Source organism: Ipomoea nil, unplaced genomic scaffold (genome assembly GCF_001879475.1).
Source record: "Ipomoea nil cultivar Tokyo-kokei standard unplaced genomic scaffold, Asagao_1.1 scaffold2480, whole genome shotgun sequence".
Classification (NCBI taxonomy): Eukaryota; Viridiplantae; Streptophyta; class Magnoliopsida; order Solanales; family Convolvulaceae; genus Ipomoea; species Ipomoea nil.
In genome coordinates, this window is record NW_017618908.1 from 2,902,363 (window position 1) to 2,917,183 (window position 14,821).

At 36.2% G+C, this 14,821-nt stretch overlaps 2 protein-coding genes across 2 annotated transcripts; one reads left to right on the forward strand and one right to left on the reverse strand.

Annotated features, from left to right (window-relative positions):
• The first annotated feature begins 140 nt into the window (after nucleotides 1-140).
• LOC109152909 (histone H3.3) lies at nucleotides 141-1,987 on the forward strand. The gene is made up of 5 exons (XM_019300595.1): nucleotides 141-243; nucleotides 380-494; nucleotides 866-942; nucleotides 1,045-1,135; nucleotides 1,594-1,987. The coding sequence occupies exons 2-5, from the start codon at nucleotides 423-425 to the stop codon at nucleotides 1,762-1,764; spliced, it is 411 nt and encodes a 136-aa protein (XP_019156140.1). The 5' UTR covers nucleotides 141-243; nucleotides 380-422; the 3' UTR covers nucleotides 1,765-1,987.
• An 8,004-nt stretch (nucleotides 1,988-9,991) lies between these two features.
• On the reverse strand, nucleotides 9,992-11,983 carry LOC109152683 (aldehyde oxidase GLOX-like). The gene has a single exon (XM_019300334.1). The coding sequence runs from the start codon at nucleotides 11,786-11,788 to the stop codon at nucleotides 10,103-10,105; it is 1,686 nt and encodes a 561-aa protein (XP_019155879.1). The 5' UTR covers nucleotides 11,789-11,983; the 3' UTR covers nucleotides 9,992-10,102.
• Between the last annotated feature and the right edge of the window lie 2,838 nt (nucleotides 11,984-14,821).

Consider the following 14,821-nt stretch of genomic DNA (forward strand, 5'->3'; position numbering starts at 1 on the left):
AGAGACAAAAGAAACACAAACGACCCTCGATCCTCGCGAGATTAATCAGCTAATCACAGCCGTTCATTTCAAAATTCCAACCAATCAGAATCGAGCACGCGGATCATGACTTTTCAAAATCGGCCCACTTTCTCTATCTAAGAAGCCGTTGATGGATGATGCCTCGCTCTCTATATAAATTCACAACTCTTTCTCCATTCTACCGTTTCGCTTTCCGTGAGTTCCAACCAAAATCCTGTTGAGGTTAGTGTTCTCTATTTTCTCTCTCTTTTTTTACGTTTTTTTTTTTTCTTCCGATTTGAATGTTGAATCTCTGTAACGTTTGAATTATGGATCGGTTGTCTCCGATTTTTATCTAATTTTCGTGTGAATCTTTCAGATTCTTGTTGTTGCGTTTGATTTTTGCTTGATAATCGGAGGATATGGCTCGAACTAAGCAAACTGCCCGTAAGTCTACCGGTGGAAAGGCTCCGAGGAAGCAGCTTGCTACGAAGGTATGTCTTCACCTGAGACAAGGATTCTTTTTCGGGTTTCTATTTTGGAATCTGACTACAGTTTAATCAATCGTAGATCTATTATTATCTGTAGGTTTTTATACTTGAAATTTAGGGTTTAAATTTGATTAGATAAATCCTGATTTTTAAACGGCTGTAGGCGGGGAATGTATATGTTGTAGGGCTTGATTTTCATTTATACGGATTTAGGGTTTCTCAAATAAAAAATTAGGGTTTAATTTTTAAAATTATTCATTTTATTTATTTATTTTATAAATTTTTAATAAATTATTTGTGTAGGTTTGAATTGGTGATTCTGTTGTATGTTAATTTTGTGTGTTCTAATGTGCATGATTGTCTTGTGTGTCTAGGCTGCCCGGAAATCAGCCCCTACCACTGGTGGAGTGAAGAAGCCCCATCGTTATCGTCCTGGAACTGTTGCTCTCCGGTAAGGGTTTTTCTATTTCTGCAATCTTGTCTGCCATGTTGTTTTGCTGTTTGGAGTTGGTTGTATTGATCTAATCTGGGATTATTTAATTGTTGGAAACAGTGAAATCCGCAAGTATCAGAAGAGCACTGAGCTCCTTATCCGCAAGCTTCCCTTCCAGAGGCTTGTCCGTGAGATTGCCCAGGACTTCAAGGTAATATACATTCAATCATTCTAATGATCATCTGAGTTGCTATAACCGAAGAAATGAGTTATGATTGTGTATGATGCTAGAGTTATAACATTAGCCTTGATAATCCCATGCTATCATGTTATGATTATTACAATTGTAACAATCAATTGGGTTGTTTCTAACTAGTATGATACTGGATTTGTTTAACACTAGCATTAGATTATCTCATGCTGCCATGTTATATGATTGTAGGATCATAATAAGCATCTAGCTTTGCTCTAACTAATGAAATGAACTAAGATTGTGTTGTTGGAATAACATTAGCCCTGGATTATCACACTGTCATACACCCGTAACAAGCATTTGGATTGCTCTAACTAATGAAATGAGCTAGGATTGTGATGTTGGATTAACATTAGCCTTGATTTTGGTATGGAACAACATGATGCTGAATTGATTTGTTAACTTGTGATTGGCAGACTGATCTGAGGTTCCAAAGTCATGCTGTGCTCGCGCTCCAGGAGGCTGCGGAAGCATACCTAGTTGGTCTGTTTGAGGACACCAACCTGTGTGCCATCCATGCCAAGAGGGTTACCATCATGCCGAAGGACATTCAGCTGGCTAGGCGCATTAGAGGGGAGCGCGCTTAAACCCTGCAACTATTGGGGACTGATCTTGTTACTAGTAGGATTGTGCAGTAGACATAACCTTTTGCTTTGCTCTCAAGTCTCAATGCCTAGTTGATTGTGATAAAAAATGATTTTAAGACGGTAATTGTTTCTTGTTTTTATATTGTTGTGGTCATATTTGCCATAATGATGAATATACTGTTTGGATTTTAATTTATTGTCGGCTATGCTTATTGAAGTTTTATCCTAAATTATTTGATTATAATTGTCTGATGAATTGATATGATGATTCCTTTTTGCTTGAAAAGTGATTCTATATTATTAATATAGAATTTTAATGTGATTCTATTATCTCTCTATAATATATATATATATATATATATATATATATATATATATATATATATATATATATATATATATATATATATAAATTTTAATTTTAATTTATTAATTATTTTTATTCTAATTCTTATTTTCTACTAAATAAAGTGATTCATTCTTCTTGACACTAGGATTTTTTATATATAGGAGAAGATTCTACTTGACACTAGGATTTTTATATATAGGAGAAGAGGCTGCCTCGAGGGTTGAGTGGGTAGTGTAGTACTTCTGTATATAAGATGATATTTTTTTGTTTTTTGTTTTTAAAGCTATAAGAGGGTATTAAAAGCAGAGTTTATCCATGTATATATATTAATAAAATAATATACTTTGTGTAATTGGGTCAAATATTGGGCCATGAGTGCAAATTATGCTGTGCAACCGAATGCACCTTGCAAGGTGCATACGGTTGCAAAACGGCGCCGTTTTGGTTAAAAAAACGCGCGTCCCACTTAAAGAAGAAATCATGTTCGATTCCTGGCAATAGCATTTTTATATATCCAGAAATTCATAACTATATAATTACAATTTTATAACTATGTATCCATAATTTCATAACTATATATCCATAGTGAATGAATGAAGTAAAAATCCACAATGAATGAATGAATGAAGTAAAAATTCACAATGAATGAACTAAATATCCACAATATATGATTGAACTAAATATCCACAATGAATGAACTAAATATCCATAAATTCATAACTATATAACCACAATTTCATAACTATATATCCACAATTTCATAACTATATATCCACAGTGAATGAATGAAGTAAAAATCCACAATGAATGAATGAATAAAGTAAAAATCCACAATGAATGAATGAATAAAGTAAAAATCCACAATGAATGAATGAATGAATGAATGAATGAAGTAAAAATCCACAATGAATGAACTAAATATCCACAATATATGATTGAACTAAATATCCACAATGAATGAACTAAATATCCATAAATTCATAACTATATAACCACAATTTCATAACTATATATCCACAATTTCATAACTATATATCCATAATAATGCTATTGCTGAGTCGAACCTGATTTTTTTTTTTTTAAGTGGAACGCGCGTTTTTAATCAAAACGACGTCATTTTGAACCGTATGCACCATGCGCATGGTACATTCGGTTGCACAGCATAACTATTGGGCCATGAGGCATCCAACATTTGGGTTATCTATTTAGGCCCATTTTAAATTAATTAGGCCTTATTAATATAACATCCCGTATTTTTTTCCTTCATAGTCTAACCCAATTAACAAACAGAAATTAGGCTCAAGACTTCTTGCCGTCACCTCCATAGTCCAATTTTTAATATACTAAAAGTATATTATTTTTATGTAATATACATCATTTCATATATTATTAAATAATACTTCGTATATCTTCAGTATACTAATGATATATAATTAATATATTAAAAATGTATATTGTATTCATAGTTTATACAACTGTGTATAAAAATTTGCCTCCTTAGGCAAGTTAACCTGGATGGAATGACCTAGTACTCTACTAGGTGTGACGTACTTAGATGGTCACAAATTTTATTTTTGTCAATACCTTTTTTTTCGTTCGTCATACATTAGTCCTCTGAATTTGTAATTTGTAGACTATTATATAAAAACAGTGTTTACTCATAGCTAACTCATGGTGACTGAATTATGGGACATTATTTTGTAAAAAAAATAGAAAAAAGAAGTAACAAAGAATGAAAAGAAGAAAAAGAATTGAAGCAACACAAAATGTTGTCGTGTGCAATTAATGAAGGAAAAGAGGTTAGTTTGTTCATTATTATATTATAGGAGAGAGAAATCAGTGATAATTACAGAAGATACCTATGTTACAGACATATATACTTTTTCTCTCATGACCCTAAAAATGATTAAAGATGGCAGCGCTATAGACTATAGTTGCCAACTTCCATATCCAATCATGGCGTGAAAGCAATGTCTTGCCCACTGCTTCCTTACTTGTCCTCTTTGCGACAAAGTGTAATTGTAAAAATAATGAAGGAAATTTCTTGGTGCCCACACTGTACTTCTGCAATCCCAAAAACCCAAACAACATAACAAGAAATTTGTTTGGAGTTGATGGAGCAAATGTACACCCTTTCACTAACTTGGGAGTCCAAGGGACCAAACTCTGATCGAGTGGAGGTTGAACCCTCACCTTACACTGGTGTGGTGATTTTAAGTCAGATGGTTTATCACTTGAGCTAGCTCTGCAGAGCAGGTGTCAGTCACTCTTTAACGGTTTACAAAACACACACAAAAGAGATAAATTGCATTAGTTAGAATGCAATAATCCTAAGTTTTAGTTTAAGTGTCACGTCTCAATTAGCTTGCTATTAGTTGCATAAAATGCATACTCCATATGCGTTATTGTACCAAAACGTTCTAACATTTAATGAGAAATGGACAGTGGGAAACAAATCTGCATAAGACAATTTTCTATTCTCATCTCCACATGCACTTCACATCCCATCCAAAATCTGTAATCTTATTTAAAAGAAACTCAAACTCTTCCAAATCAGGTTGTTTAGTTATTTGGGTAACAAAGGTAATCCCCAACCACTATCCAAAAGTGTACTGTACTTGACAAACTTTTTCATCTGTTAGAGCGAACTCAAAAGTTTTTACGAAACGCCATATGTTTTTGACAACAAAGAAAGCGGGGAGAAATGCTCTGATACTCGCAATCTACACAAGAGAGGTAAATTATATTAAGAAAATCTTGTGCAACGAACTCGACTGAGAAAATGTTGACAACAATCAAACACGTGAGCTTCAAGTACTAGAATCATATTCTACTTACGCTGTCATTTCTTTCGGAATTATTATTATTATTATTAGGGTTTATTGATATTAAAGTTAATGTGAAAGGCAGTGGAGGTGTACATCAAGAATAAAATTATTGCAGACTCCTCCAAGTATGTGCTGACAATTGAAGCCCGTGAACCGATCTATCTCTTAGTCTTAGCTTCCAATTTCACGGTCTCCATCACACGTGAACTCACCGATCTGCCCCCCCTATAATTTACTCTGCTCTGCATTTTTCTTTTTTATTTTTATTATTATTATTATTATTATTATTATTATTATTATTATTATTATTATTATATTCTCCATTCTCCATTACTGCCATTTCCCATTCTTCACAGGCAGTTTTCCAGCCATGCATACATCATATTCGTAATAACAACATCAAGCTGGCAATTTATTAAACTGAAATTATGAACCGCATGGACAGCTCAACTGGTCATAGAGGTGAAACTTTGGAAGAATGATTAGAGATCGAATCTCACTAGCGTCAGTGAGGGGGTTCCTTATGCGCAATGAACAAAGGTCTAGCCTCTATGGTAAAACTGACATTATGACCGTGTGCAGTTCAGTTGATCACAGGGATGAAATTTGGAAACAATGATCTCTGAGTCTCACCAGTCATATATAGTGTGGGAACAAGTGATCTAGCCTCTGTGTTCAGCTTAGTTACCATGCTCAGTCGGGCCGGGGAACAAAAATGAAACTAACTCAACTGGCTAATCAATTTAAAGGGAACTAAGTGCTCTACTTCGATAAAGGCCCGCCTAGGGTTTGGGAACCCTTAAATCCAAGATTTTAAGATAAGAACAAGTAATAGCTTTCGAGATTAGGGTGCAATTTATTATCCCCAAATCCCAATGAGTGTGACAATGTGTTGTTCAACCGTGTTACATAGAGTAGTCGATCTGTATCACAATGTCTGCATCCATCCTTCCCGGTGCAATGATACTAAACCATGATTATTTGTCCAATAACCTTATTCTCGTCAAAAAGCAACACCCATACGTATCAACCACTCTCGTTGACTCAACTCTAATTACTATCACCAATCACCATCTCTCATTCATTGTGGATTCCAGACTGGTAGTACCCATGCCATATTTCATCTTGCCCACAAAAAAAAAAAAACAAAAAAAAAAAAAACGAAATACTCTCGTCCCAAAAGCCTCATACCTGACCATACAAGATAGTAAATAGATAAATCACGGTAATAGCAGTAATGTCTGGTGCTCACAAAGAGTATAACGACTCCCATACTACTGCTACTACTAGGTCTGATTCTGTGTCTTTACTCATAACCTATCGCCTAAAAATCAACTGACATGCTGGCCAGTACGGGCCATGCAGTATCTCATCATCATCTTCTTCTTCTTCTAGGCATGGATCTTGACAGTTGGTCATTCAATTCTCCCACTCGAGATGTAATTACGGATTTAATGGCGGAATATATAAAAGACAAAATTATCCTAACATGATTATTCTAGATATAGTCTGCCTTCCTAGCTTTTCCAATAATGTACAAAATGATACACCATAACAAAAGAGAATATGCTCCATGACAGACCGGCCACAGTGAATGCCAACACGAGTTAATTAGTTTGATTGGGAAAATGATTTGTATAAGATTTTGCTACTTTAAGAGGAAATTAAATCTCTTTTGTCTTGTATTATTATAGTTCGTCTTTGCTTTTAAACTGAGATAATACCAGAAATGAGTCTTTAATTGTTTTGAAGTATCTCTTTAATTTTGTCTTTGTATTATAATTCGTCTTTACTTTTATGCTCAAGTAATACCTGAAACTAGTCTTTAACTATGTCGAAATATCAAAATTGTTGATCGACCTCGATTGAACCCAACTAAGTCCATGGTTATGTATTTATTACTTAATTTATTAATTGATTAAGTTAAAAATGTCCACATACTTATTACCAATTGATTTTAAGTAGGATATGACAACCAATTCAAATAACCAAAGAACTCTGTGGTTAAGCGTATTTGATTTACATCCGTCACAAGATGGGTGACCCACTGAGAAGTAAGCATGGGTTGCCGAGGTCACAGATTCGAATCAATGACGAGGCGAAAGTCGAGTCCAGTGCCGGGAGAGGGATTAGTGGGCAAGGTGGCCTAAAGACCAAGTCAGACATGATGCTAGTCTTTTTGACTCACTGAGAGCATAGTACATCGCTAAGATCCAACAATTTAGTGGGCACAGTGCCTAAGGACCAAGTCAGACATGCTGTTGGGCTTTGTGACCCACTGGAGCATAGTGTAGTGTTGAGATCCAACAATTGATATTAGAGTCAAGGTCACGGGCTCGAGCTCGAACCGATGGCAAGACGAAAGCTGAGTCCAGTCCCAGATGGGATGTGACGTAGATCAAGCCAAGTCCAGTCTCGGGAGGGGACGATGAGTGGGCACGAAGCTAAGAATCGAGTCAGGCATGTTGTTGGGCTTTGTGACCCATTGGGAGCATAGTGCAGCGTTAAGATCCAACAACTGCACATATATGTTTATATATTAGATGTTCAACAAAACATACTGAAACACAATAGTAAATTCATCAACATTTTTTTTTGAAACTCTGGCTTACAACAGTCACAAGATGGGTGACCCATCGATGGCGAGGCGAAAGCTAAGTCCAGTCTCGAGAGAGGAATTAGTGGGCACGGTCACCTAAAGACCGAGTCAGGCATGAAACACCTAAATAACTGAATTAAGATACCACACTCAAAATTATTTCCAAAATTTTGTCCTCATTCCTTTAATTTGTACCAACAAGAGAAAAAAATCGCCAGATTTGCATAGAGTGAATAAAGGGTAATGGGTGGAATTCCTCTGGCAACTTGTTCATTATCAATTGACAAAGCATCATATGCTGGATTGTCTGTTTCCCTCAAATAGTTAAGTTGTAAAATGAAGTGTCATTTTGTTCCCAACTTTAGTTTCACATGCAACCCCAAAGAAAATTCCAAACACCAATTGTAGCTTGATTGCCTTAACCAATTTCACAATAATAAACAATGTTTGGCCATACATTGTGAGGCCAAATATGTCACATCTATCTATCCTAAAATTTTTCAATTCCAATATCGCTATCGTCACGCAACCCACAACCACTACTTGAATGTGTACTGGATAAATCCCTTAAGGTTATGCATAGGGTATATCCCACTATGTGTAATAGTTATATACACTTTTTATTTGAACTCCAAACTTCTTTAATTTTAAGAGTCCATTATCGTCGCTCATGCCCTAAAGACTGGTAGAGAAAGTAAATTATATTATGTCTCAATTGACCTACATGCTACAAGCTATATATAACTTTTAGTCGGGATGATATAGTATTTGTATCTCTACCATGACAAAACTAATCCAAATTCAATTTCAGTTGAATATGTAGAAATTGTCTCTTACACAGAGAAGACTTGACTAAGAATACCTTTTAACATAATACATATATACATGCAAGTGTAATTATCCGACCTTATGGTTATATTAATTACCCGTTTACGAACTGACAACTTGTATGACATACATACTATATGACCACTTCGTATGTCTACATAGCTAAAAAATGAGTAATACTACATGTATTCACACTTTCTATTCTATTTTTTACTCTCTACTTATATGTTATACTTATATGAAAATACATATATCATTTTCCCTAAAAAAAATATGTACATATATGTACAATAATATATAGGAGAAAGCTGCCGACAATCTGACGTTCAGGGTCGTATATAGGACTGGTGGAAGGGGCCAAGTGAGTTACTGAGGTTGCAGCAAGGACCAAGGGGGAATGGTGTCAATTAATTACAGCATGTGCATGCTAGGTACAACACCTATGGGACCTTTCAACATTTTCATACAAACAAAACAAAATAGAATGAATATTGTTGGGGTTATTAATACCCTATTAGCCCAAATTTGCCTTGGTTTGGAGATATACTTAAGAGGTGTTGGGCGGATCGGAGGTCAGTAAAGGACTAAATTCAGCACTCGATAGTTAGAAGATTGTTGGGTGAAGTTTTAAAAAGTCAAATTCAACACCCTATCTTTCGAAAATGTGGTGGCAGTATAAGGAAATAAAGTTATACATTTGTTACTAGGTATAACTTTAATTTTAGTATAGTGATAAGCGTTTATCCTAACAAATGATATCAGAATTAAGCACTTAAGGGTCCAGTAATTAACAAAAAACCTAGATATGTCTAATTACTCAATTGTGACTTGTGAGATTGGAACCTATTGGAAATAGATTATTGGACGAGATGATTATCAACAAACTATTGTAGGTCTAAATCACCAAGAATGAGTACACGACTTTAGGCATGAATCTTGTTTGTTTGTCTCCCTATGACAAAAACCTTAACATCAAAATATACTCTCTTGATTATGAGTTTGAACTTCACCAGAACTGTCTCATTCTACTCGTATAGCTTTGTTTATATTATTGGACTAATTAATACGAAATGTCAAGACCCAAGATATATATAGCACATTAATGCACAGAACCTAGAGGTATAATGAGTTTGGTAAATAGCTATGAATTAATTGGGTTAGTGGGTTTGACTTGTTGATAGCATTAGTTGATTGTAGAAAGATGTTTGGTAAATTAGTTGTTAGCTGATAATTTTTTTTTTTTTTTTTTGAAAAAGTTGTTAGCTGATAGTTAATTACATACAAAATGACTTTTTCCTAAAGTTGATCAAAAAATCTGTTTTGAGCATCATTTAAAATTTTAGTGTTTTGAAGAAATAACCTGTTACAAACAGCTAATAACATTCATATTGGTTGTTTAACCAAGTCAAACAGTTAATAGTGGTCAAACAAATAAAATTGGTTGATAGACTAACTATTTTACCACACAAGGCAAATAACTTTAAATAAAGATTATTTTTTTTTTTTGGTAACTAACAACGTGGTATGATATTATTAATTAAAAAAATCATATCTCAATATGATATTATATAACAACATAACACTTCTCAAAACAAAAATTCTCCTAAAACTTCTTTATTTTTTATCCAATCAACCATAAAAATAACTACATTTTGGATTTAATTTTCTAATCTCGTGTAAGAATTTAATCATTAAAAACAAAAAGAATTTGGTTATTTATCCATGCATATGTTTTCATGGAATGTGCACCCAAATGCCCTCACTAGGTATTTCTTGATGAACCACAAATAGCATATAGTAGCCGGATGGTGCTAAAATGGCCGAACCCGGTGTAACTGCGTCGATCTGATACGTACTTTTAGCAACATATTTCACACCCCCAGCCCCGGAACCAATCACCAGAAGCCTTTGGTTCATAGAAAATGAATGTGTATTAAATGAGGGTGCAACGAGTGTTACCGTGACCAAATTTTTGTTCACGGGTCCCGCCACCTTGAACCGAACTGGAACCCGTTTTCCATACCCGAATTGGGAATGTGAAGCGGGTGAGAGGATAGTCGGGCGGGTCGCTGCCATTGCCGGATCCAAATACGCCGGCGAGAACGCTTCCAGGCGTAGCTCCGTCGGGAATAAGACGTTGGTGAAGTTGTAAAGCTCGTGAGCGTTGCTGCCGCCGACGAGGACCCGGCCGTCTCGGATTAGAAGCGCGGTGGAGTGGTACACTCTAGGGATTGTAGTCGGGTTTTGGAGCTGGAACCGGGTGCCCATGGGGTTATCGGGTCGGTAAAGAACCGGATTCAAAACGGGGCTCCGACCGAATTCCCAACCGGCGGAGCCCGCCGCCGCGCCGTTGATGATGAGGACGTTGCCGTTAGGTAGAGTCACCATGTCCCCCATTAATCGAGCTTCCGGCATGGTCTCCATTGCCCATTTCGGGTTCGGGTCGGTTATCGTCATCCGCCCGCAAGTGTTTAGCGCGCGGAGAAACTTCCCGTTTTGGGCGTTGATATATGAGCCTCTCGGAGCGCCGCCGCAGACCAGAACTTCCGCCGAGATCGCCGGAGATTGCAGGTTTTTCAGCGGGAGAAGAACTGCGGAGCCCGTGCTAGGGTAGCACCTCGGCTGGCCGTCCGGCATTACCGGATAAGTCCTCACGACGGCGTTCTTAGTGTAATCGAACAAGATTGCTCGATTATTCGCGAAAATGAAGAGATTCCCGTCGACATTGAGGAAAACAAACGGGTAAAGATTGTTCTCCTCGTTCTTGTCGTTAGTTTCGACTAAAAACCGGAGACTATACACATGATTCGCGGCGGTTTTGGGGTAAAACTCGTAGCTATACGCGCGGCGGCCGCCGACGACGATCTGCCGTCCATCCGGCAAGATTTGGCTAGTAGAATACCACCGCCGTTGGATCAGACCGCCCTGGATTTCCTCCCAGTCGCATTTGTTATCACTGCAAGGCCGGAAAACTCGCACGACATGATCGCCGTCGTTGAAGCCGCCGGTTTGGACCAGAACGCCGTCGGGCGTGACGGCGCCGGAGGAGCACCACACGTCGGTGTTGACCGTGAGGGGACGCACGGAGTTGGAAGCGACGTCGTATTCGACGGAGTGGGCGGTGCAGTCAACGGCGAGCACCTTATCGTTGGGATCGTACCGGCATTTCCCGTCGGGAAGGGAAATGTTGGAGACTCCGAAGTCGGTGCGGTCATAAATAACAACCTTGTCGTTGTGGAGCAGCTGCATATGCATGGCGACTATGCCGAGGTTTTGCTGCAGTAGGTCCCACTTTCCGCCGCCGGCGGCGGCGGCGGCGGCGGCGAAGAGGCTGCTCCGGCTGCACTGCAGTGGCGGCGGTAGGAGAAGAGAATGCAAGTGGCACAGTACGAAGAAGACAACAATAAATTTTCGATTCATGCTGTTGTTAATGTGGTTTTTTGTCAGTTTTTAGAGTGTAGAGAAAGGTTGGTGTTGGATAGGGTATTGTTTTTTGGTTTCTTGGTCGGAAGTGTGTGGCTATGTGAGAAAGATGGCCATTTTCCCTCCATTATATATAACGGAGTGGATGATGGATTGCATATATGACCCCCCACATGCAAGCACTCGCGTTGAAATTTCACCAAAGGGATGAAATTAATCTCTGTCAAATTTTGATAGAGCATTTGGGAGGATGTAAGTTACTGTACGTGACCGGTGCTGCAGCAAGATATACCAACTTTAATTTGGACATAATTCCCGCCGTTGCCGAGTTCAAATCTTGGTTTGTTCTCTCAACTACGGTCTACTGAACTAATAAGTTAAATTCGTACGGACATAAAAAACTATAACTAATTATTTGAATTATACAAAAAGCGCATAACCATTATATTGATGGAATATGAACTAGGGGTAGTTAACTAATTAGTCAACTTGACATTGGAAGCTAGTTAGACCGGCACTCGGATTCGACACTTAACTTTCGGACTTGACCAGTTAGCTTTGACCGTAGAAGAAAGAATATAGATGGTAATTGTGATTATGAAAAAATAATCAAGGTCAATCTAAATTATCTCCTACCCCATAATTATCCTTCTATTTCATAAATCACATCCATAATCCTATTAATTACGCCACTTTACCATAAATACCAATTACAAGCTTTTGTGAATTGTGATGGAGTTTTGTTTGTTTATTTTTTAAGTGTCATGTGCAATGCACGATTGCACAGACTATTATTAATTTTATAAATGGGTAAATTACACTTTTGGTCCTATGATTATAGGGAGCGTGTTAATTTCGCTCCATGACTTTTAAAACTAACAATTAGTCCTTTAATTATGTTTTTTTTAGCAAATCCGGTCATTCCGGCCAAATCACCGGTAAAAATTGGCCGAAAAAAATTAAACATTTTTAAATTTTTTATTCATGAGGGCAAAATAATCTTTTTACGTAAGCTGCTTATTCTTTTTTGCGTTCATGAGCGCAAACAGTCTTTTAATATTAACGAACATGTTCGTGAATGTGTTCGTTAATGTTAACGAACACGTTCGTGAACGTGTTCGCGAATGTTCACAAACACTAATGAACGCTTAACAAACGAACACGAACAAGATTTTCAAAAACCTTAACAAACGAACACGAACACTCTAAAAATCTTAACAAACAAACACGAACAAGCTCCATTCGTTTATGTTCGGTTCGTTAACAACCCTACAGTCATGTCTTAAAAATTAGTAAAGTAATAAATTACGAAATATGTAAGTTTATGTAAATTTGTTTTTTTGGTTGTTGTTATAGTAGTCGTCATGTGAATACATGATTGGGAGATAGCAGAGTTTAATTAGGGAGTATTGAATGAATTATTCCCTCCATCACATTCTTCCAGCTTTATAAATTAATATTTCTACAATACTAAATTACTAAATTATGTAGGTTCTAGATGATTCGAATATCGCAGATTAGTAGGGAAGATAACAAATGCGCTAGTTGGCTCGCTAACATGGGTCAAGCTAAGACATTGATTGGGGAACTCTCATTCTTAATAGGGTCCCGGAAGACCTGAAAGTTATGCTGGGTGTTGACGCACGAAGCATGTCATATCATCGGATTAGATAATGGCTCCTTTTGGAGGGTCTATGATGTACCAAAAAAAAAAAAAAACAATACTAAATTACTAATATAATAATAGGAGTAATATTAATAGAAGAATTGTATACATGCTTACTTTAAAAAGCACATAATAAATAATTTTTAAAATAAAAATATGATTTTTTTGCAAAAACTTATAAAACTTTAGCAACCACTTGGTCATCATTGATTTAGTAGTTTAAATTTTCGACGATCATGGTTAATGTATACTGTTATTGATCACTTTTGGTTGATGGTCAAAAATATTTATCAATGAATAACTTTTTGTTATTCATCACTTTTGATTGATGGTCGAAAATATCAATGAGTAATTTTTGTTATCCATCACTTTTGATTGATGGTCGAAAATATCAATGAGTAATTTTTGTTATCCATCACTTTTGATTGATGGTAAAAAATATTAATGAGTAATTTTTTGTTATCTATCACTTTTGATTGATGGAGGAAAATATCAATGAATAATTGTTTGAATCATGAATACAGTTGGAATTTGATTTCTGACTACAAACTCTACATATAGGACTATATTTTATTGGTCAGAAATTGTAACTTTTCCCTCCATGATGATGGTCCAGACTCCAGAAACACATTTAATTTGCAATTGCTAAATATTTTTAGAACTGAATTTATGAAACACTGTTCTTTAGCTTTTACCTCCATGAGAATAGTCAATAAGTACATTTAATTGGGGGTGTAGAAGAAGTACATTTAATTTGGAAATTGCTAATATTTTAAAAACTTCAATTTACCCCCTCAAAAAAAAAAAAAATTATTTTACAAGAAAGTCCGTTGTCACTATTTAATATTGCATTATGGATGAAGATTGCATTGTGATTCTAACCAACAAAAGATCATGGATGAAGATTGCATTGGGTCGAATTTTATATTCACTGGTTTGAAGTAATTTGTAAAAGAACGAAGGATTTTGCACTTCGCAGATCTGAGAGTAAAGAGAGACCAATATTGAAATTACTGCATTGTCCATTTATTTAACAACAATTTGACGGAATAACAAATGGAGGATTAAATTGAGCAAAAATATAAAAGTCTGGGACTACATTAGGTCACTAAAGTTATTTAAGACGAAATTGAGAAAAACCACTATAGTCAAGAACTATTTTGAGTATTAACTCATTAGAAATCATATCTAAGTTTGTCAGACAATTGACTTGCTAACTATAATGTTTCAATTTTTTTTCAAATTTGACTGCTTTGGGAGTTATTTGCTCTTCCTTTAGGAGCTATTTATTACCTTTCTTGGTTTGAATCGATTAGTTATGAACAACTTAGGTTAATTTATTTCATTGTGATTCTTTATCAACT